This window comes from Saccoglossus kowalevskii, chromosome 13 (assembly GCF_978046115.1).
Source record: "Saccoglossus kowalevskii chromosome 13, keSacKowa6.1, whole genome shotgun sequence".
In the NCBI taxonomy this organism is placed as follows: Eukaryota; Metazoa; Hemichordata; class Enteropneusta; family Harrimaniidae; genus Saccoglossus; species Saccoglossus kowalevskii.
Window position 1 is genome coordinate 25,402,730 of NC_140653.1, and position 25,362 is coordinate 25,428,091.

At 34.7% G+C, this 25,362-nt stretch overlaps 2 protein-coding genes across 2 annotated transcripts; both read right to left on the reverse strand.

Moving 5' to 3' along the window:
• On the reverse strand, positions 1-25,362 carry LOC100368065 (arylsulfatase B-like). Its single transcript, XM_085507376.1, has 16 exons — positions 25,309-25,362; positions 23,261-23,279; positions 22,727-22,877; positions 22,455-22,506; positions 22,174-22,277; positions 21,644-21,759; positions 21,358-21,425; positions 21,044-21,145; positions 20,820-20,883; positions 20,598-20,695; positions 20,231-20,367; positions 19,907-19,965; positions 1,506-1,623; positions 1,210-1,280; positions 955-1,062; positions 1-532 (listed from the first exon to the last, which is right to left on the reverse strand). The coding sequence occupies exons 1-16, from the start codon at positions 25,360-25,362 to the stop codon at positions 360-362; spliced, it is 1,494 nt and encodes a 497-aa protein (XP_085363502.1). The 3' UTR covers positions 1-359.
• On the reverse strand, positions 1,714-6,464 carry LOC100367915 (arylsulfatase B-like). The gene is made up of 12 exons (XM_002732450.3): positions 6,389-6,464; positions 5,494-5,512; positions 4,679-4,829; positions 4,363-4,414; positions 4,100-4,203; positions 3,588-3,703; positions 3,353-3,420; positions 3,070-3,171; positions 2,854-2,917; positions 2,544-2,641; positions 2,049-2,185; positions 1,714-1,804 (listed from the first exon to the last, which is right to left on the reverse strand). The coding sequence occupies exons 1-12, from the start codon at positions 6,440-6,442 to the stop codon at positions 1,714-1,716; spliced, it is 1,056 nt and encodes a 351-aa protein (XP_002732496.2). The 5' UTR covers positions 6,443-6,464.

Here is a 25,362-nt window from a genome sequence, read left to right on the forward strand (position 1 = left end):
TTCGTTGTAACAATGAACTTTTATTTCATACCTTTGACAACCCAATTAAATCATCGAAGAGTATAACACGTGATATGTTTTGCCTGAGTACGTCATACAATCTGCTATCTCGTTCGTAGCCAGTTACGCAGTAAACAATAACCTCGTTTCACAAATATTTAGCCAATTCGAACGAGCCTACAAGTTGCTGACGTAAGCAAACATTTTCATGTCACGCGTAACAGAAATCTAATATTGGCTATACACTAACAAGATAAATAAGTAATATTAGATCGAACAACAGTATTGAATAATAAGTGATATGATAGATTGAGTAGTTTGGGAACCGTCGCATGCTTTGAGTGTATGTATTAGTTCATTTAACACCAACCAGGTGACCATACATCATTAAAATTCCCAGCTGCACCGGCTAGCTCTGTTGTTTGGTTTACTGGTGGAATTAGCAGTTTACGATGTTCATCCAATCGATCACGTAAATCCTGTACTATATCTGGATGATCAGCGGAGATGTCGTTCCTTTCTTCTGGGTCAACTGCATTGAAAAAGGAACATGAGTAAGTCTTTGTAAATTTATTTCAATATTGGGGCATGTTTCGGGAAATATTATATCAAATGGCGACTATTTTGTTGAACTTGCGATAATCGTATTTGACCATGCGATAAGGTGACAGTAACATTTCATGACACAATTCAGGAAATTTACAAACAATTTCAAACTTTTAAATAATCACCTTAGAATTGAATCAATAAAACATTCACTATTTTAACAAAATTGTGAAACTGAAAACTTGCTTGGGAACATTTTGTTATGAATCAGTATCTCTTTCCTCTAATGCGCGCGTCTGCTTACATGAACAAGACGCTATGCTGTAGTGGTCATGGTATGGGTGTTTATTTGTTAATAGTTTGTCTGTACTTATGTTTGTTCACTTGTTTGAAAAAAAAACGTCTTACCAACGACATTGAACAAGTATTCTACGTTCTGTGGAGCCGGTGCGTGTGATTGTTGGTCTGTACTTGGCAATCCGCTTGCTGGGGCGTCACCGTAATTGTAATAGTTATCTGAAATAAATATACATTGACATGCGTCAGATCGTGTAATCATATTGAGGCATAGTAAATGCAATTCCACTGCCTTCACTATCGAAAATACGTCCGCGATACGTTGGTTCTGATAACACTATAATCGAAAATTCTGTGGGTGTTTACCTGTTAAACTGATGTCCCGATATGGATACAATAAATCCGGGTGTCCTGTAATCAGTTTATAGTCGCCGATCCTAAAAAAACATACAAAACATAATTCATGACATGATTGTATGCATATATGTTATATTCCACCATTGTTTTGCAGCACACACACCTTTATCATTTGTTAGAACAATTATTCGGTTCTTCTAAATGATACAATAAAAAGTAGAATTTCAATTATTCTACAGAAACCGGAAATGAAAACAGTTTTGTATACGCAACTAACGTACATACATACATATATCACTGTTTACCTGATAGCAGCACCAGGGGACACTGGATCATCATCGATATTATAGAGGATTTCATTTCTTGGCGATGGTTTATCTTCTGACCATGTAGGCCACATACTTAAACCGTCAAGTTCAGGCTCTGTCAAATACAATACGAAACATATTATAGAAACCTCGATGTAAATATTAAAACGTCCACTATTTAACATTCGGTCGTGAAACAACATGCCTAAAATTTATTGACTTTTTGTGTTAACTTACCAGCTTTAGCTCCAGCCACATCAAGGATTGTTCTGTGTATATCAACTATGCTGTATAACCTATGAACCAAGTGGAAATTAACTTATATGTTATCTGAGAATGGTTGAAAATTTAAAACTGTATAAAACAACGCGACTAGCTGGCCCTGGTACATGTCTTCTGAATTGCTTAGCATCACATTTTAGAAGGGTATTTTATGTTATATATTGTCATTGACACTGACTAAGACAGTGCATTAACCTTGGGATTTCAATCATACTCGTGATCATCGTTGTGAGATTGTAATTACTACAGTTAACTTACTCATTGCTTTCATATCCAGTCTTCTTTATTCCCTTCCCACTGACAATAGATGGTACGCGAGTAGCGCCCTCAAACATCGTTCCAGCAATACCGCGGAATGGATAGTTGGAGCCCGATTGAGACGATAACGCTCCATTCTATGTAAATAAATATAGTCATATGGATATATGGACGACACAAACTTGGAATTCCACTCAACTATATTATTATTAAATTATGAAATCTGAGAGTGGAAATTCTTAAATATCTACACGGGAAGATAGATTATGGTAAACGAGGAGGTTTAGAATTTAAAATATATCAAATTAATCACGCAAAGTTAAAGTAGGCGATGCCTTGTAAAACTGTAGCATTCAAAATAAAACGATGATAACTATCCATCTAAATCAGTCTCCACATTTGGACAAAACATGACACAGACATTTACAGATAGTCATAGACTAGATATCAGCACGTTTTTAAATTAACTGAACATAATAGACGTTGGTCACTTACGTCTCCTATGAATATTATTAGCGAATCGTCATACATTCCACGGTTCTTCAACGCATCCACCACACCGCCAATTATATCGTCCATCATAGTCAACTTTCCTGCAATAGTGAAAATACTAAATTTTTAATTTTACATACTTTAACGGGGCATTCATTTATTACAAGTAAGGCGGACCCATAGTGTTATTTAACATCGTACTAATAAATACGAATGCATTATGGTTAATGTTTCGACGTTCACTTGATGACGTATGTAATGTCCTAGGCCAGGGATGAATAGAACTATGCTTATATGGAATTACTTTACTCACCATAAAATTGCCTAGTTCTATCATCTTCGATATCAGAATACTTTTCTTCATACTCTTCTGGAATCTTGAGGAAATAACACACAAACATAAATGTATACAAGTACATGCATGATATACACATTTTGTACCAAAGAAGGATTTCCATCAAGTGATTAAATTTAGGTTAATTATACTATTGTTGTTAGCTCACTGTAACCAACAAAATAAGATAGTTACCTCCAGATGCTTAGCAGGGATGTCCAGAGTAAACGCAAGAAAAAGTGGAGTTCCTGGGTAATGTGTATTTACGATATGCTCTGCTCTATCACCAAGCATTAACTGTGTATGAGAAAGATATAATGATATAATTTGTCGATTTATTATTTTATTGTTTTCAAGTTTTTACCAGAATCTCGAAAGCGTGGCACCGTGCTTTACCTAATTAGTTGTAAACAATATACGTTTCTGTTTAATGCGTGTTTTGACATTGGTTTATGACAATAATATTATTCATACTCACTGCAAGATAACCGTCACTTTTTGGCACTACTCCCATGTTATCACGGAAATCATATCCTGCTGAAGGAGCTAGAATGACAAATCAATTCAAAGATGAGTGAACTGAATAAAATCGTTGTCTCAGTCGACCCGTTCCCGAAAACGTGTTATCATAACTATGGCACAATATCACCACTGTCATATACTTAGACATATATTTATGATTAAGTATATTGTTTTACTAATAGTTAACTTACAGAGTACTCCATTCATTTTATCGTAATCACCGACACCCAATGTCCACAGACCATAGTGGGAATCAAAACCACGATTTGTTGGTAGATACTCATCTTTACAGAACCCTAAATGCCATCTAAAAACAAATTTAGAAATTAGAAATACATAATAGAAATACATAGAAATATTATTGACTGTATCTGTATATTTTTGCTTTCTATCATTGCGTGTGACTTTTATTTTGTGTCAAATTAGCAACCACGTGTAATGACATTCCTGCGGTCGAGGTTATTTACCGATATCAAATTATTTTTTGAGGTTCCTGCCTTTGCGACAACTTGTTTTAAAAAACTCTGGCCACTGAAAAAGATCTTCTTAAATTGCCTAAGCTTATATGAAGGATATCCTTTATTAAAAATTTATTTAAAAAACACAAATAGCATAAGAATGTAAAGCTGAGAATTAGATCAGGCTCTCAGCATCGCAATCGCATAATCTTTAGTACAGCAAACAAATGCTATGGTCTACTTACTTTCCTACCATATGAGTAGAGTATCCAACTTCTTTAAGTTTTTCTGGTAATAGCTTGAATTCCAATGGAACCCCACTAGGATGAAGGTTGAACACCATTTGATGCTGTAAAATATATATGAACAGAATTTCTTTTAGGTTTTCTATTTAACTAATGAAACAATGTTAGTGTTATTTTAAAAAATGTAAATTTGTATCGTTATTTTCCAGTAAATATGTGCTGCGAAGCCAGATACATTGTATTTCGTTGAAAGTAATTCTTACCTGATTTCCAGTTTTGAAAGGATACAATCCCGTCATCATAGCAGCTCTTGATCTAAAGAATTACATATAAACATCTATATATGGTATAATATTTCAGACGTATATTGCGTATCATATCATACGGTACCAACTCAGGATTTAGAATTGAAGCTAGATACTGAAATTAACCTGTATGCTATCATGATGTCAATGAACCCATAATTCAAAATAGAAGCAAGACGCTGAAATTCTACATTGACTTTTATTGCTGTTATATTGAACTTGACTGAACAATTTATAACTAAATTCCATGCACATTAACAATATTATCACTTACGGTGTACATGTTGGATGGGTATATGATTGGTTGAATATGACGCCATCAGCGGCGAGATCCATCAAGTTGGGCATTGCGATATCAGGGTTGTGCCAATGTACATCATTCCATCCCATGTCATCCACAAATATTAGAATAACATGCGGTTGATCTGATAAAAATAATGAATGAAAAAATAAAAAAAATGTATAACATTGAAACGGAGTTCAACATGAAAACATAACTCAACATTAAAACATATATAACTTATGATATAACCTATAATACTTGTTGACGCTCAATCATGAAACATGTTCGCTAGTTTACAGTTTGCCAATCGATACAAATAGAAAATATTACGTATAAAACAAGTTAGCCATCAACACCTGTCATGGAAAACTACAATTCTTAAACGACCAATCATCGTGTTTGTTACATACTGAGTGTGAAGAGTTAATACCTAATTATATAAACTTTCCTTTAAGTGTGCAGTTTGAAACGAACGAAACGAACTATATCCCTTACGGAGAATAATTTACATTTTTTATCTTTTGTAAATAATTAATTGATTTGACATCATCGTCATAACAATACTTATATTCTACCAGACATCTAGCAAACTTGGCATTGAAAAAATTCTTGATATTTGAAACATCCAAGTTTCTGTATCGTTCTGAACGTCTGGTAGCGAAACTACTCGTTTAGTGTTGTCAAATACTATAACCGAATGGTGACAGTTCGCACTTCCAAAACTTGTTGATTTCAAGTTTAGAATATGCAAATATCCTTCGACACTTAGCGAAGGTCTCCCAAAATGAAAAAAAAAATAATCGTACCTGCTTCAGCAATACTGGGCTGTAATACAAAAGAAATAAAAAAAATGTGTTAAATGTGACAAATCCAACATCGTTTTATCACATCGCCAACTGTAATATTATATTCACTGTCAATTCAAAGAGCTTAACAATAACTATAAAATGTTCTTAATCTGCAGCAACATGAATTTGTTAAGTGAAAAAATCTTATAATATTATAGAAAAAATTGCATTTTTTTAAATTTATGCTAAAAATTAACCTCTGTTTCTGGCTAAGAAAATACCGGTATATTTATCAGATAAATGCTATACCAGTCATCGCCATGGAGAATTTTGAACAGAGTTTATTTGAGAAACATATGTCGAGTTAAAATGAAACACAAACTCAAAAAACTAACAATGTATGCATGAATATATCCACTAAACACCCCACGGAAACAGTAATACAACAAGAACACGATATCGTGTTATTTTTATTGAATGGTGGGACGATTCCAAAATATGGGATGGCCGGACACGGAGAATCACCATGCACAGTGATTCCAAATAGTCAAAAATATGGCGAATAGTTCCTAAGAACCTTTTGAAGAATAACAGTCGTTACAAAACCGATAGATTGCCCATGCCAAACTCAAAGTCTTCATCAGCTATAATGTTTACTTTTCATTGGACGTAAACACTCGTATCGTCCAATACACACGGAACCCTCCGTGGTCGAAGGTGCATTATAATTTGAACAAAATAAGATATCACGAATAAACTCAATATTTTCTCCAACTAGTCTGCGGCGAAAACATTTCACCAATTAACCGGGAGTATTTAAAACAACGGAATCGTTCTTAATTGAATATAGGACGTCAAATTAAACCAATCAAGTAAATTGGTATGTTACTAAACGTTGCCGGTTGTTACTCACCTTGCTGACAACTGCCAGTGCCAGGAAAACAGCTATGCAATGTAGACTACTCATCGTGACTGCTTCGATTCGCGATCGTTATCAATTGCATAGAACTTGTCTAATATATATACTTATCGTTGTAGTGTGCTATTAATAGAATAAACGTGTAGTACAAAAAAGTTGAAATTTATTAATTCGGTTACGCAACAAACTATAAATTGCTGGTACCTTTAGACACAGAAATAAAAGAGCATCTTAATGAATTATTCACTTGCAGGTGACAGTAATCATAACCGGTTGACCAGCCTATGTTAAAAAAGGGGCGGGTACATTTTTACAGATAAAATATTCACACTCAGCATTCCGGTCCTGACATCTGAGCAATAGTTTGCATTGAAAACAATTTACAAATTCCAGATGTAAATATTAGTCTTTTCGGTTAACTTACTAAAAATATGTGCTTTTGTTGAAACACTAGATGGGTAATAAATATGTGGTTTATTTTCCTTACTATGTATGTGTACTGTTAGATTTCTTAACGCAGAATCTGTCTGAGTGGGAACGCAGTCGCAATTTCTAAGCCCCCCCCCCCCTCCCACGACAATTTCTTGGCGACATTGCAGTGCCAATTCCTATACGGCATCTCAGTGACAACTTCGCGAAGGCATAATTGTTTTATCTGATATTAGAGAGTGAAGTACACTAAAGTACACATCTATTATCATGCTTTCGTAAAGCAGTTTCTTCAAAGTAACGCAGAATCTGTCTGTATCTGTTTTTCGCAATTTCTAAGCCCCCCTGACAATTTCTAGACGACATTCCAATTTCTCGAAGGTATAATTGTTTATCTGAAATTATAGCGCGATAAAGAGCCGTTTCCGTGCGCAGGGCAGTTTACTAAGAAATTATTTATTACCAATTTATTACAAAATTGGCATAAACATTATAAAATTATTAAAGACTTCTCATGCTTAAAATATTCCTTCTACGATTTGTTCGTAGTTCCATGGCCAAAATAGTTCACATTTGATTCTATCTATATTTCTAGAACACTAATAATTTGTTAAATAGTTACGGGGACGAGACTATTAATTTAAGATAGTGTATTCAGCAGCAATTCCAAGGCTGTAATAAACGTTCATAAACGTTGTTTAATAATATTCTCTGGTAAATACATTATTTGTTTTTCATAGACAAAGCATATGAAAACGTGAAAATAATTAACATACCGATACCATTCATTGTGTTTTTATTCAACAAAGGTATTTGGGTTCATTTCATGGGTTATAAATAATATGATGTATGTGACAGCTGTGGGAAATTCAAGTGTTAATACATAAGTACTGGTACCGTGACGCAGTGTTGTTTTTCTGTAAAAGTGCAGGAAACATACAACGATGATATATGGTACTAAATAACCAACAATTACAATTACAGAATTACAGGTTATCTTACTTGGTCGTTTATTTCATGTATTCATCGTCATATCACCCTCCTTATTACACGCTTCTTTTCTATAAGTGGAAACTTTACGAATCATGTGTTCTTTTTACCGTGGTTCTAGTTCGTCCCACATATTTTAATTTCTTATGGTAACTTGTTTTTGATACATCCTACTTCAAAATAATTTACGGAAAAGTTTTGCTAACCTGTTTAATTGTATTGTGTGGATATCTTATTTTGTATGAAGTTTATTTGGAAGCTGCAAAACATGATGATGTAAATGCGTGCATATTGTTTACCCCCCCCCCCCCCATAGCATGATACTGAATAATTGTTGACATTAGAGCAAATGAATGGGATAATATGCACGTCTCTTAAGAGGGATATATACAGTGTATTAGTCTATTTTAAGCCGCAAATTTAATTTTACGAAATGCCAATAATTTTGCTCCTTCAATTGTTTTCTTTATATTAACTTGACGTCATTCTATTTTGAACACTCACACTGGTATAGAGAATAATTATTTATGAAGCTTAACATGCATTCTATAAATAACCAAAACGGCAATTAACTCATTCATATGTATTTATTTGTTTTATTTCGAGGAAGATGTGTTTCCAGTTCCGGTTACATAACTGAATATTTATAAAGCATGCTCGCTACGGTACAAAGTAAGCAAACAATTCAACGCACAGCGTCCCTTAATTTTCACTATCCGTTCCAAACGAAATGGTGACATCACTAAATTACTGACTGGTGAATAAATGCTACTACTTGTGCGTAGCATTATTAAATATAATAAAGTTAAGACGATGACGGAAAGAAATTGACATATACATGTATAGCGACATTAGGACATCGACAAATATAAACCCTGTACTAATATACAGATGTTCGTCTCCAGTATGATAGCCAAACACGTCAAAATAAACCGCTACTGTAATGGCAATATTATCGTTATTCCCGTGTTTCACAAACCCACATGTAAAGACTAATCTTTTGTAAACCATGTTAGGGATGTGAGCAAAATCAAATCAGCGGTTTCCGGCCCGGTATCCACGGAGCACTGAGGAGCTCCACCGATTTCACCGTAGACCTTAGAAAGAGAGTGGCGGGCAACTGTATTATAAAACAAAGGATTTCACGACGTGCAACGTGGATTACTACGGTTATAAACAAATGACCAAGCTAAGAAAGCCGTATGACGTCATTCATAATCAATCGGCCGCGCAGTTTGTAACACGTCTTTCACTGTTTGTGCTCATTACATCGAATTGTCACTAGAATGCAATACAAGACCCATTTTTTATACTTTTAGATGACACTTAATATATGGGGAGTTACAATTCGTTTTTCCATCACTATAAATTATCTACTCGGCTGATTTTATGTGCGGTGACAAATGGTTGACTAATACTTATCCTGCGACTGCCACATTTTCGGTTGTTTTCGGGAAAATAAAAACACTTGTTGTTTGCATTATGGTATTTTCACCTAAATCATACTATTTTCAAGGATACTCGCGTATTTTAGTTTTGCTAGTCTATATTTTAAATTCATAATTCTAAAATTTTCCTAACTTCCTGCTTCGATTGCTCACTACAACGAGACTTACAAGGAAAACTTGTTCGATATTCTTTATTAACCTTTCAAGTCATTGAAATTTGTTGAAATTAGTTGATGTTCACATTGCCACCCGGGAAATGCACTGCCACTGAATGCCTCAAAATTTAAAGTTCGTTGACCGAATATGGTCACGCAATGTAAATACCCAGCAGTTGAAAGTCAAGTTTGCGTTGTGTGGCCAGGCATTCACATTACATGACTGCATCACATTGCATACATAAACATAATATCCACATATCCATCAAATTAGGTAAATTAACTTTTTTGCAGGTATGAAGTGAAAAGGAAAAGTCCACAGCTTGACTGGCGTGGGTCGATAGGTAAATATGTTTACTAATAAAAGCTCTTTAAACAAATGTCATGTACATCTTACAATGTACTGTATTCTGCCGTAAATTTGTAAGTTTAGTTTAAAAAATAAAAGAAATCGCGTTTTCATTACATATTTTGGCGAAATTAGACATTTAAATCATCCCGGACGGCTAATATAGTTTAATTTAAATTTTATCGTAGTCATTGACGCCTATTCAAGAGTATGATTTTTATCGTGGCTAGCGTGAATGGGTAAGCTTCGTTTCGACAGTGAGCTGTTATCACTATAAACTATGTTAAATTATTTTTTCAAACGGTCAGTTTATTTTTTTAAAACAACTAATTTATTGTTTAATACAAAATCATGCTGTTTTCCTATCTAAATCCAAGCCAAAACAGTTTACTACAATATCGGCAAATCTCTTCTGCGTTGCGTTCAATAACATTAACGTATTTAAATAAGCTATGTTAATTTGAGCACGTTGGCATCATCCACCATTTTGATTGGTTAATTTGCGATTATCAGGTCAAGAACTCTGGATATTCTCCAGCATCGAGTGTTTAATATGAGTCCGGAATCACTCTCTTACGATGAAACTAATTTGCATTTCATAACAATTCAACGAATTTATTTAAAATCTCTACTGAGTAATAATCAAAAATTGGACGCGCGAAATAATTAATTAAATCACGCAACAAGAGGGAAGGACAATTCATTGTTGCCCGGCAAATTGCCTCGCGCGTCACCCTGCCACACACGCACTCCAGAAACTCAATGCGGGCTATTCCAACTTACTTACGCATACCCGAGAAGGTAATGGATTTTTGGTAGCCCAATTGGGCTACCGAATTTGAAAATTGGTAGCCTCAAGGAAGAAACTGGTAGTCTGTGGACGCGGGACTGCCGCTAATTTCGAGCCCTGCCGTGATCATAATTACTACTGTATTAGGCGGTGACAACATTAAATTCTCATTGATATATGGGTAATCTTACTAGCTTAACTCACTAAATAAATATGCAATATGCAACAATACAGTACTTTAGGAAGAAACAGCGTTGTGTGATGGGAGACCACTCGGCAAATCAGCTGAGACAAAATGGCTTTGGAGAAATCAACACTCATGCGATATTAACTACAACTAAATACAAATTATTATATAAACTGGTATATAGCAGCATTGAGTTTCAATATTTTCAAATACATAAAGGATTACTTTCAATTATTGGATTATTTACATCAATTTAGTGTTGTTAACTTACACATTCATTGTGGTCTGTGGTAACGTCGAGTGTTTAATGCAAAATACAAACAAAATCTACATGTTACTAAATTAATGTTTACGCAATATTTATTCACTGTCTTTTAATTTCGGTATTTTTGTTAATAAGTAATTAAATTCCACTAAATCCGCTAAATTAGAAAAATAAAAAGTAAACGAAAATTAAGTCAGCATCGTCCTTAGAACACTTTGTTACGACAAATTTGGTAATGGTGATAGGTGCATCACGTGCGACATGCTGTTACAGTATGTGGGTGCACATGAAATGTGTATCACTGAGTTGAGTTGATATCCGGCATAAACACCCGGCAACATTTAGTACAAAAAAGTTGAAATTTATTAATTCGGTTACGCAACAAACTATAAATTGCTGGTACCTTTAGACATAGAAATAAAAATGCATCTTAATAAATTATTCACTTGCAGGTGACAGTAATCATAACCGGTTGACCAGCCTATGTAAAAAAGGGGCGGGTACATTTTTACAGATAGAATATTCACACACGTTTAGCACATTGGACTCAGCATTCCGACTCAGCGGTCTTGAACAATTTACAAATTCCAGATATAAATATTAGTCTTTTCGGTTAACATATTAAAAATATGTGCTTTTTTGAAAAATTAGATGGGTAATAAGTATGTGGTTTTGTTGGAAACGGTTATTTCCCTTACTGTGTATGTGTACTGTTAGCTTTCTTATCGCAGAATCTGTCTGTGTGGCAACGCAGTCGCAATTTCTTAGCCCCCCCCCCCACGACAATTTCTTGGCGATATTGCAGTGCCAATTCGTAGACGGCATCTCATTGGCAACTTCGCGAAAGCATAATTGTTTATCTGAAATTAGAGAGTGAAGTACACTAAAGTACACATTTATTATCATGCTTTCGTAAAGCAGTTTCTTCAAAGTAACGCAGAATCTGTCATTCGTAATTTCTAAGCTCCCCTGACAATTTCTTTGTAACATTCAAATAGTAATTTATCGAAGGCATAATTGTTTATCTGAAATTAGAGCGAGATTAAAAGCCGTTTCCGTGCGCGGGGCAGTTTACTAAAAAATTAGTTATTAACAATGTATCACAAAATTGGTGTAACATTCATTTGGCATAACCATTATAAAATCATTTAAAACTTCTAATGTTTTCAAGTGAGAATTTAAATATTCCTTTTACAATTTATTCGTAGTGCCATCGCCAAAATAATTCACATTTGATTCCATCTATATTTCTAGAACACTCATAATTTGTTAAATAGTTACGGGGACGAGACTATAAATTTAAGATAATATATTCAGCAATTCCAAGGCTGTAATAAACGTTTTTTATAAACGTTGTTTAATAATATTCTCTGGTAAATACATTATTTGTTTTTATAGACAAAGCATATGAAAACGTGAAAATAATTTACATACCGATACCATTCATTGTGTTTTTATTCAACAAAGGTATTTGGGTTCATTTCGTGGGTTATAAATAATAGGATGTATGTAACAGCTGTGTGGGAAATTCAAGTGTTAATGTACACGTACTGGTACCGTGACGCAGTGTTGTTTTTCTGTAAAAGTGCAGGAAACATACAACGATGATATATGGTACTAAATAACCAACAATAACAACAGAATTACAGGTTATCGTACTTGGTCGTTTATTTCATGGATTCGTCGTTATACCCCCCTCCCTATTACATGCCTCTTTTCTCTAATTGGAAAGTTTACGAATCATGCGTTCTATTTACTGTGGTTCTAGTTTGTCCAACATATTTTAACTTGTTTTTGATACATCCTACATCTAAATACTTTACGGAAAAGTTTAGTTGTATTGTATTTAATTGTATTAAACTGTTTAATTGTATTGTGTCGATATTTTGTTTTGCATGTAGTTTGTTTGGAAATGAGAAAAATGTTGATTTAAATGTGTGCATATTGTTTACCCCCCCCCCATAGCATGATACTGAATAATTGTTGACATTAGAGCAAATGAATGGGATAATATGCACGTCTCTTAAGAAGGATATATACAGTGTATTAGTCTATTTTAATCCGCAAATTTAATTTTACGAAATGCCAATAATTTTGCTCTTTCAATCGTTTTCTTTGTATTAATTTTCCGTCATTCCATTTTGGACACTCATACTGGTATAGAGAATAACCATTTCTGACGCTTAACATGTATTCTATAAATAGCCAAAACGGCAATTAACTCATTCATATGTGTTTATTTGTTTTATTTCGAGTTCCGGTTACATAACGGATGTAACATTGAATCGTTATAAAGCATGCTCGCCACGTACAAAATAAGCAAACAATTCAACGTGAAATAAATGCTACTACTGGTGCGTAGCATTATTAAATATAATAAAGTTTAGACGATGACGGAAAGAAATTGACAAAAATGTATAGCTGCAACATTAGGACATCGATAAATACAAACCCAGTACTCATATACAGATGTTCTTCTCTATGATAGCCAAACACGTTAAATAAATCGCTACTGTAATGGCAATATTATCGTTATTCCTGTGTTTCACAGCCCCACATGTAACGACTAATCTTTTGTAAACCATCATGTCGGGATGTTATCTAAATCAAACCAGTGGGTTCCGGGCCGGTATCCGCGGAGTTCGAGGGAGCTACCATATCCTCGAAGGAGCTCTAAGAGGAGCTCCGTCGATTTCACCATAGACTTAAACTTAGAAAGTGGGGGCGTGCAACTGGATTATAAAACAAAGGATTTCCCGACATCCGGCGTGCAGCGTGGGTTACTACAGTTATAAACAATTTACCAAGAAAAGGAAGCCATTATATCGTTGTTCACAATCAATCGGCCGCGCAGTTTGCAACACGTCTTCCAGTGTTTGTGCTCATTACATCGAATTGTTACTAGATTTCAATACAAGATCCAATTATTTTGTACTGTTATTAGGTGACACTTAATATAAATTGAGTTACAATTCGTTTTTTCATCAGTATAAAATAACTACTCGGTTGATTTTATGTGCGGTGACAAATGGTTGACTGATACCTATCCTGCGACTGCCCACATTTTCGGGAAAATAAAAACACTTTTGGTTTTCACCTAATTATTGCGTTTTTACTTGAGTCGTGCAATTTGCGAAGTAATTATGGTATTTTAATTTGATGACTTTTTTTACAAAAGTCGAAATTCTGAATTTTCTAAACTACTTTTGGAAACATGTGATACTAAGTGGAAACCATTTACATCAATTAGCATATTCATGACCGTTGCTTTGGTAGCCACGCAGGGAAACTCACGCGTTTTGCGCGATTTCACGAGTGCTGCCGAGAGTGCAAATAAACAGATGGTTGTTCATTCGTTAATAGGTTTGTGAGATTATTTGGAGGATTATAATCCAGGTTAAAACAAAAGAAATACTGTAGTTGCCCGTCCCTTTCTTTCCAAGGTCTATGCACAGTCCCTCTATCCCCGGTCTGGAAACGGTCATTGTATTAGGTGTGAATTGGCCTCCTTCCCTGGCAAAGGCGCATTGCGGGTATGGGCAAAGCATTGTCACGTGATCAGTATGCAGCCGGCCACTGTTTTTGACATCGTCAGTGTTATGTACTTTTTACAACTAAGTTGTTTATTCCAGAATTCGTGCTTTTTCACATAATTTTTAATCAGGATATCTGCATAAGGTCATATTTTAGCCGGCTAGTAGTTCTCTAACTCATCTATTTTACAAGCAGAAACACATTTTCGCAACAAATGTTTATACCTTTACCCAGATGTTTGTCGTTTTTGATTTTGGGGTGATTGAAATGAACTCTATTTTATTTACCATACTTCTCGGCGCGAAACCAATATTTGTCTTCGATTTTGACATGTTATGATCGAAACATATCATTAAAAATGGCTGTTTTGTTATTTGTCACACCACATTTTATTAATGTTAAATTGAGCGACTTTTATGGATGCTTTTTAGATCGTAAATGCAAATGACGACGTTTTGAAATGACAATGTACTCAATTCTGTGCTAAAAACATTTATATAAAAACATTGAAGCATTGGTATATACTTTTGCATAGAATGAGGTCATTAGATGTTGTCTAGTTGACTTGGACTGTTATGAACCCTCCAGAATCAGAAATATCACATGTTTTTTCAATCGATCACGTTAACATGAACGACGTCATTTTAACAAAATTTGTTTAGCGATGTCAGCATGTTGGCACGCGAAGTTTTTTTCCTATTAAAACTAGAAGATGAAAATAATTCCCGATACTAATCTTTACATTGTAGGAACTGGATGTTTATGAGTTGTAGGCTGGTTTTGATGCGCATCACCGTTAAAAAAAACAAATTTCATAGTGATAATTTTGTTTACATGTTTGTTTACGTTGTGGTTGCCCGAATTTGAAGTCAAAGTGAAGTCATACCGTGAGATATCGCTTTGCATGACGGTAAATTTTCCGATTTTAATGAATATGTTGACGGTATTGTAATCTGTCTTCCTGACTCCCTCGGCCCGGGTGTGAGCGGTTTGTTTACCAGCACCGCGGTTCGAAACAAAAGAACGCTAGTCGTTTCCAGACCGGGGATAGAGGGACTGTGGTCTATGATTTCACTAATAAGCTTTCAATGAAGTCACCCGGAAACGGCATTTTTCAGTCCAAATACGAACAGGTTCATATAGAAAAAATAACTGACAAATGTCTGTGTTTGGAAATTCTAATAGAAATTGATTCAAAGTTTAGGGAGCCGAAATTCCTGGCATGTTAGAGATTTCCTAGATGTTTTTAGTACCAGTGCTTCCAAGTCACGAAATAATTTTAATTCAGTTAGACCTCGATGGTTTGACTGGTAGTTGCCTCCCCCGGGTTCTCAAGAAAAATGATTCGTTGCGTCGTCACAATGTTATGAATTACGGAGTTATATAATCCCATTGTTACTATAATATAGCTGTGAATATTTGTAGAATGCGGACGTAATGTTATTTTACTTTGGAAACTGTGTACCGCGAATCCAGCGTTTTGTCAAAGTTGCGTATTCACGATGTTATAAATAATAGGAAATAGGTCAGTAGAAACCTTACTCCGATGTCTTAAAAATGTACAAACATACGAGCGTTCATGATTTGTTTTATTTACTTTTAAGTTTTTTCCTTTTTTTCACATAGCAATTATTGCTCTATTGGAGTTTGAGATGGGTTTTCAATTTGTTCCAGTCCGCTGGCGAAAAGGAGGCGCCGCACTGAATTGTCAGCTCATGAATATTTTTGCATATATTGAAATACAATGTTCCGGGGAGTTCCCCTGAGAACAAATCAGCTCCCCTGAACTCCGCGGACACCGGGCCGAAAACGGCTGGTTTGATTATGATCACCTCCATTACATCGTTGTACGTGCCCACACACGCTCACTCACTCAAACTTACCGTAGTTGTAACGCCACGCATTGGATTAATTTTTAATATTATAGTTGAATTAACTTTTAATATAGTTGCGATATGAACTCGATTAAAACGCGTTCCTATATACGGTTGCGTTCTAATTAGGGTTTAATTAAACTCAATTACAATGCAATATAATGTAGAATTGTGTTTTAATTAAGTTTAATTAAATAAAAGTTGAATATCCCGTGACTGAACATAGAAATGTTTGCGAAGCTTAGGTTTAGTAACGGGGGAAGGTATGGTAAATTATATTAATATTAATATAAATTGAACCATACCTTCCCACTTTATTACTAATCCTAAGCTTCGTAAACTTGACTTAAATTCGAGTAAATAATAATATAAATTATGAAACATTGTGAGTCTCCATGTTTGCGACTCCACTTGTACAAAATGTTCCACTTTGTTGGTGTGTATCCACTCCACTTCTACTTCAATCTATACAAACACATAAGACGTGATATCGGTCGTTTAGGAATGATTCGTTATATTTTACTATAAATAAGCGGGCATGTATTTCTTCTAGTAACAGTGTTCGTCTTTCTCAAGTCAGGAAATTGTACTCATGATATCACATGTACAATGCGGGATGCGTTGATAAATTGCCACATCATAGATGTATGTATACGAACGATGCAATGTGTTGAAATGTCGTTCCCCCGCGTGTTTCAGTCAACATGCACAAAATACAACAGAACATTAATGATATCGAAGCGTAAGAAGCTGCCATACGTGGATTGTTTGTCCAATCGGATTGGCAGGTGGTTGTAGATGGGAATCAAAGCGACTTGCCGCTTGATGTATTAAACAACGCTGCAGACCTAGATCACCACGTATACACATACCAGTGAACAATACTAAACACAGAATTTCTTTAAAAACAACTAAGAGTATTTCCGGCTCGCACTCTCTGTGGCAACCTTTTAAATTTTCGAATACGATACAGCATTATAAGATGCACCCACAGGCATGAATTGACATCGGAATCAGTAGTTTAAAAGAAAAGGTCGATGGGTTGACACTTTTACTAATGAAACACACTTTTCTGTGATAATAATTACTATTGTATTATTTGGTGACAATAATAGCTTCTCATTGATATATTGGTAATCTTATTAGCTTAACTCACGAAATAATTAAGCAATATGCAACAAGACAGTATTTCAGACGAAGAACAAGTTGTGATGAGAGACCACTAGACAAACCAGCTGCGACAAAATGACCTTGGGACAAATCGACACTCATGGCAGGAAAAAGTCTAAATATTTTCAAATACATAAACAATGCTTTCAATTATTGAAGTATTTGCACATTCATTGTGGTCTGTGATAACTGTGAGTGTTTTATGCAAAATAACAAAAATTTAAATTAATGTAAATCCGATAGTTATTCACTGCCTTTAATTTTGGTATTTTCGTTAATAAGCCACTAAATCCGCTAAATTAAAAGTAAAAGAAAAGAAAAATAGTCAGCATCATCCATAGAAAACCGTTGTGACGACTTAAACACCCGGCAACATTTTGTTGAGAGTACTTATGTATAAAAGAAAATTAGAACATTCTTGTGATAACATCGTCAAAAACATTTGACATTTGTCCGTTACAACTACTGGGAGTAGAAGTTTACATCACGCTGAAATAACTCCCGACATGCATTTCAGTTTTTATTCCTGGTTTAGATGCGTGCTAAATACAATTAATCTGAAAGGTACACATGTTTCCATGTTCGATCTTTGTTCTCACTTGGAATTCGATGACCCACTCACTCACTCACTCCGCAGACATGCTCCACCTTAAACAAAGGGTTTCACCTTGATTTTGGCATGATTAATCTGTTTCATGTGCATGCCAATTTCCCTTCAGTAAAATATAACCGTGAATTATATTCAATGGAAAGTCATAATAATTTATATTTAAGAGAGTTTAGAATGTGACATGAACTATGAATTGAAAGTTAATTAAAACTAATAATACATCCTCTTCCCATAATGAACTACTGAATAGCACAATTCTTCATCTTAACAATGAACTTTTATTAGATTCCATTGAAAACCCAAGTAAATAATCGATCAATTACAATTATTGCTAGCACGTGAGTAAAAGTTCTGTCTGAGTACGTAATAAACAATAACCTCGTTCCACAAATATCTAGCCAATTCGACGAGCATACAAGGTGCTGACGTAAGTGGACAATTTTATGTCACGTGTATCAGAAATCCACAAAGAAAGGGAACCGTCGTATGTTTTGAGTTAACACCAACCAGGCGACCATACATCATTAAAATTCCCGGCGGCACCGGCTAGCTCTGTTGTTTGGTTTACCGGTGGAATTAGCAGTTTACGATGTTCATCCAATCGAGCACGTAAATCCTGTACTATATCTGGATGATCAGCGGAGATGTCGTTTCGTTCTTCTGGGTCAACTGCATTGAAAGAGAGACAATAGTAGTCAATGTATTTCATACGTTTGACCATCGTACTACACCATAAAGTTCGCTGAGTCATATGTGTTTTGGTGAGTGGAATGCAGGATCAATATTATCATAGTTACTGCGTGTGTGTTTATATGTCCATAATTTACATGTTCTTATATTTGTTCACTTTTTAGCACACCCAATCAAAAACGAAAAAAAAAAAAAAAAAAATCCATCACTCTTACCTACGATATTGAACAAGTATTCTACGTTCTGTGGAGCCGGTGCGTGTGATTGTTGGTCAGTACTTGGCAATCCGCTTGCTGGGGCGTCACCATAATTGTAATAGTTATCTGAAATAAATATACATTGAAATACGTCAGATTCTGTCGCATCACATTGAGACATGATAACTGCAACCCACTGCCTTCTCGATCCAAGCTACAACCGCCATGCAGTAATCTTTGGTTCTGATAAAATATTAATCGAGAACTATTTGGGTTACCTGTTAAACTGATATCCCGATATGGATACAATAAATCAGGGTGTCCTGTAATCAGTTTATAGTCTCCGATCCTAAAAGAATACAAAAGATAATTCATGATGAGTATGTATGCATATATGTTATATTCCACCATAGGTTCGTGATATATAGAATAGAACATTGTTTTGCACTCGTTTTCATTTTTTGGATCATTTATTCAGTTATGCTAAATATTAATAAAGCTAATTTTTCAATTCTTGTTCATAAACCAGAAATGAAAACAGTTTTTTAACCAACTAACCCCTCATACACATATACATATATCATTGCCTACCTGATAGCAGCACCAGGTGACACTGGATCATCATCGATATTATAGAGGATTTCATTTCTTGGCGATGGTTTACCTTTTGACCATGTAGGCCACATACTTAAACCGTCTAGTTCAGGCTCTGTCAAGTATAATACGAAACAAATTATAAATACTCGATGTAAATGTAACAACGCCTACCATCTAACATTCTCCGGTCAGACATGAAATACTACTGAATAATTGTGTTAACTTACCAGCTTCTGCTCCAGCCACATCAAGGATTGTTCTGTGTATATCGACTATGCTGTATAACCTGAGAATCAAGCGAAAATTAACTTACATTATCTTGCAAAAATGTCAAATTTAAAAGAGTAGTTCAAATCTACAATGCGGGATCTTTCATACACGACTGGCGGAATAGGACACATGTCTTCTGAGTTATTCAGCAATACACTTTTAGAAGCGTATTTTACGTTATAAATTGTCATTGACACTTACTAAGGCATTGAAATAACCTTGGGATTTGAATCTTACTTGTGAGCATCGTTGTGAGATTGTATTTAGCACAGATAACTTACTCATTGCTTTCATATCCAGTCTTCTTTATTCCCTTCCCACTGACAATAGATGGTACACGAGTAGCGCCCTCAAACAGCGTTCCAGCAATACCGCGGAATGGATAGTTGGAGCCGGATTGAGACGACAACGCTCCATTCTGTGTAAATACACATAAATAAGCTTTCATGAAAACGGACAGAATGACATTCAAAAAGAGACGATCTTAAATATCTATCTGAATCTGTCTTGTGATTTGAACGCAAGTGACACATAGATTGGCTAATGGAAATACAACACTACGGATAATCATAAAATGGCTAAAACATCAACACGCGTACGTTTACAGTGAAAAACAATAACTGAACATCTTAAACGTTGGACACTCACATCTCCTATGAATATTATTAGCGAATCGTCATACATTCCACGGTTCTTCAATGCATCCACCACACCGCCAATTATATCGTCCATCATAGTCAACTTTCCTGCAATAGTAAAAATAATTAAATGTTTTGTTCACAGATTTGCAATTGCAACTGAGAAATGAAATGTCATAAACCTTGGATGTGACAGCCCTAGATACATATTATATGGAATTACTTCACATACCATAAAATTGTCTAGTTCTGTCATCTTCAATCTCGGCATACTTTTCTTCATACTCTTCTGGAATCTGACGAAATCACAAACATACACAAATGAATATATGTCACAAATAGAAACAAGCGCATAGATATAAAATTGACGTAATATCTCCTTTGGCTAATTTCCATCTAGTACACTAAATTTATGTTAATTGTGCTATTATTGTTAAATTAGAATAAGATAATTACCTCCAGATGCTTAGCAGGGATGTCCAGAGTAAACGCAAGAAATAGTGGAGTTCCAGGGTAATGGGTATTTACGATATGCTCTGCTCTATCACCAAGCATTAACTGTAGAGAAAGATAGAAAGATATAATGAAATAAATTGTCGATTTATTATTTCATTATTTTCAACCTTTCGCGAGAATCTCGAAAGCGTGGAATCATTCTTTCTTAATTGCTTATGACAAATATAAATATGAAGATGCTGATCAATGCGTGTATAGCACAAAATACTATGTTAATGATATGTGTTTATGACAATAGTATTAATCATACTCACTGCAAGATAATCGTCACTTTTTGGTACCACTCCCATGTTATCACGGAAATCATATCCTGCAGAAGGAGCTAGAAAGACAAAAAGAATTGAAATATGAGTAAACTGAAACTCTAGTAGCGAAATTCACATCTTAGTCAACCCGTTCACAAACCCTTGTAATATCCCCATTTCAGTTGATTCGAATGTGCTATCATAATTATGGAACAATATCACTTTTGACATATTCATATTCACATATATTATTCTATGTTATATAAGTATATTGTTTTATTAATAGTTAACTTACATAGTACTCCATTCATTTTATCGTAATCACTGACTCCCAATGTCCATAGACCATAGTGTGAGTCAAAGCCACGATTTGTTGGTAGATACTCATCCTTACAGAACCCTAAATGCCATCTAAAATTAAATTTAGAAAACATTTAGATATTAGAAATGTTTAATATAAATATTATTTAGAAATTGTATCTATATATATATATATACTAGTATCTGTCAATGCGCGTGACTTTTACTGATATCCTATAATATCACATCATGTTCAGGCGTTCAAGCGGATCAATTTGTTTCAGAAACTATTACCACTGAACGAGATGTTTTCGATTTGTCTATGCTGATAGTAACAGTGTTAGTTTATCTAAAATGTTTGTTGGAGAATTATTATCAATGGTATATTATCGAAACATTATCAGTCATGTGAAAACCCAGAATGTAATGCTGAGAATGAGATCTGGCTCTCAGCCATGCAATCGTATAATCCTGAGTACAGCAAAAAATGTAAGATCAATATTATACATGCTGTGGTCTACTTACTTTCCTACCATATGAGTAGAGTATCCAACTTCTTTAAGTTTTTCTGGTAATAGCTTGAATTCCAATGGGACTCCACTAGGATGAAGGTTGAACACCATTTGATGCTAAAAAATGAATATGAACAGAATTTATTGACTTTTTATTCAATCGATGAGTAATAAGTTAGCACTGGGAAGGAGCATTTTTCAAAACATGGGTCTAATTTATTTTGTAATGTCATTTTCATGTAAATACAAACTGCGAAGCTAGGTATAATTTGTTCAAATGAGAAAAATTCATACCTGATTTCCTGTTTTGAAAGGATACAATCCCGTCATCATAGCAGCTCTTGATCTGAATAATTACATATAAATATGTATTTAGTATAACAATGCAGATGCATATTCATATACACAGGATAGAGACACTATTTGTCCAGACTAGCAGGATAAGGTTACAATTGACACAAGACACTGAAATCCGACAATAACCTGTATGCTACCATATAAGTACACATGTTGATATTGAACTTGACTGACTACACTCCATGCACAATAACAATATTATCACTTACGGTGTACATGTAGGATGGGTATATGATTGGTTGAATATGACGCCATCAGCGGCGAGATCCATCAAGTTGGGCATTGCGATATCAGAGTTGTGCCAATGTACGTCATTCCATCCCATGTCATCCACAAATATTAAAATGACATGCGGTTGATCTGATAAAAATAATGAAAGAATAAATATAGAAGTATAACATTAAAACAGCTTTTTTTCAGTTGGTATCCTTAAACTGCGAAACGAACTGAATCCACTGTTTGGAAAAATTGAAAATTTAAATTAATAAATAATAAATGTATTAGCCTTCGTCGTCATATAAAAGCACCTCTGTAAGTCTAAGAATTTCGCTGTTACGAAACATCTCAAGATACAGAGGTTTCTGTAACCTTCAGAACTTCGGATAGCGATACTCGTTTACTGATTACAGATACTGTAACCAAATGTTCCCACTTCCCCCAACTTTGTGCTTTCAGAATTAGGAAATCGAAAAAATATTTTGACACTATGCAAAATCCGCCCCAAATGAATAAACAATTCTTACCTGCTTTAGCAATACAAGGCTGTAATTCAAAAGAAATAAAAAAAAAATACGTTAAAAGTGACAAATCCAACATTGTTATATCACCTCGCCAACTTTAATAATATATTGACAATTTTTCAAAGTGCGTAACAATAACCATAACATTTCTTAATTAGCGCCAACATAAAATATGTTCATTATCTGTTCATAAAATATTATTGAAAAAAAAATACCAATTTAAATAATGTATACTAAAGACTGTTGATCTATTGTTTCTATTGTTTCTGACGTGATGACACGACCAGTCATCGCCCACTATGGAATACGTCATTGATAATTTTGAAAAAAGTTTATTTGAAAATCATATGTAGAGTTAAAATGAAACACACACTCAAAAAAAACGGGGCAATAGATGCATTCAAATATTCACTAATTAGTTGAAAACCAACAATTTGAATAACATCAGACTAAAATATGCCACGGTTTATTTTAAGGTAGCGGGACTATTATTTGCATACTTGTTTTCATCTTCTAATTGTGACTAAAAGACTACAAATAGACCCGGGAAAGTATATATCTTTAGAATCGCCAGACTTCAAGCTTTTCACAAGTGTATTTGGCATGCCCGTATCTGCAATCTACGACGCGTTACTCAATCAAAGGTGAAAAATTACTTTTTCTGTAAAAAAAATAATTACGCATTTATGCTGGCGATAAGAAGTATTTTTTTCACTTTTCCTAGTTGTCCAATAGTCTGGTAAATTGAATGTGTCTGGTTAGTTTTATTCAAGCAACGCGTTTTAAAAAATAGTGTCCTGAATTTCAATTACTGTTTTAGTCGCATTGCCCCCAACTCAAACCACAACTCGTTGGTAAATAATCGATGAAATAGTTTGTCTGGACACATTCAAGTTCCTCTCATTGTCACCTTAAAGCTGTGAAAATTTGGTGTTAATCCGACGACAATAAGTATACGTTATTTTTTGTTAAAGACCTTGTATTTTGAAAAACATAAACTCCTAGAAAACGTCCATGAAGTAACAGCAAAGATTTTCAAGCTTGTTTATCGGCACAATCAATTTGTTTTCCCATCAAGGTCTGTTTTACCATGTGTAGGGACATCCAAATGTGTAAGGCTATTGGAAACCAAAAAAATAAAGGAATGGGATAGCTATAATTGGATAAATTCGGCATATGAAAACACCAAAATCAATGATTTTTTTTCAGTGGCTGTGTGACCTTGTGTCTGACACATTCATGTGCAAATGACTAATCTGTGAAACAAACAGTGGCGAAGACAAACCACTCAAATGTTTGGAAACACTCATTGTGTGTCAGATAGCTACTGATAACACATCCTAACATTGCTTTGTCTTGAGTTTATCTTTGAAACTTATAGGCACACAGATTAAACCTGTGTTGTTGATTTTGGAAAACACTACTGAGGCTGCCTTGCTTCCCTTCAGAAAATCTACATTTTAACCAACTTACATGACATTCTATGTTATATTGACTTTATCATATGAAAGTTTATGGTGCATTTCATCAATTAATAAATAAATGTGAAAATCGTAATTTTCAACACAAATAATAGTCTCGCTACCTTAGGAAAATATTGTGTGCATGTATTTTCAAGTAGTTCAACTGCGGACATACATAATAATTGACTAATCAATACGTTCTCGCATTTTAGGAGTAGTGTCATACGAATGGTCGAACACGGTGAATCACCGTGCCTGGTGATTCCATATCACAAGAACCTCTGCAGAAATAACAGTCGTTATATAAGCGATAAATTATCCATGCAAAACTGAAAGATTTTATCGGATATAATGTTTGCTCTTTCATCGACGTACACACTCTTCGGTACCGCCAAATACATAGTTACAGAGCCCGCAGCATGACACTTGAACATACGCCCTCCATGGCACAGAACAAACTATAAGTTGAACTAAACTAATTTTTATCAAGCTAGTTTGCGACAAAAAAATTTCAACAAGAGAAAGGTTAATACAATTTTCCAAACAAGACATATGGTATGTTTTTAAATGTTGCCGGTTGTTACTTACCTTGCTGACAACTGCCAGCGCCAGAAAAACAACTATGCAATGTAGACTACTCAT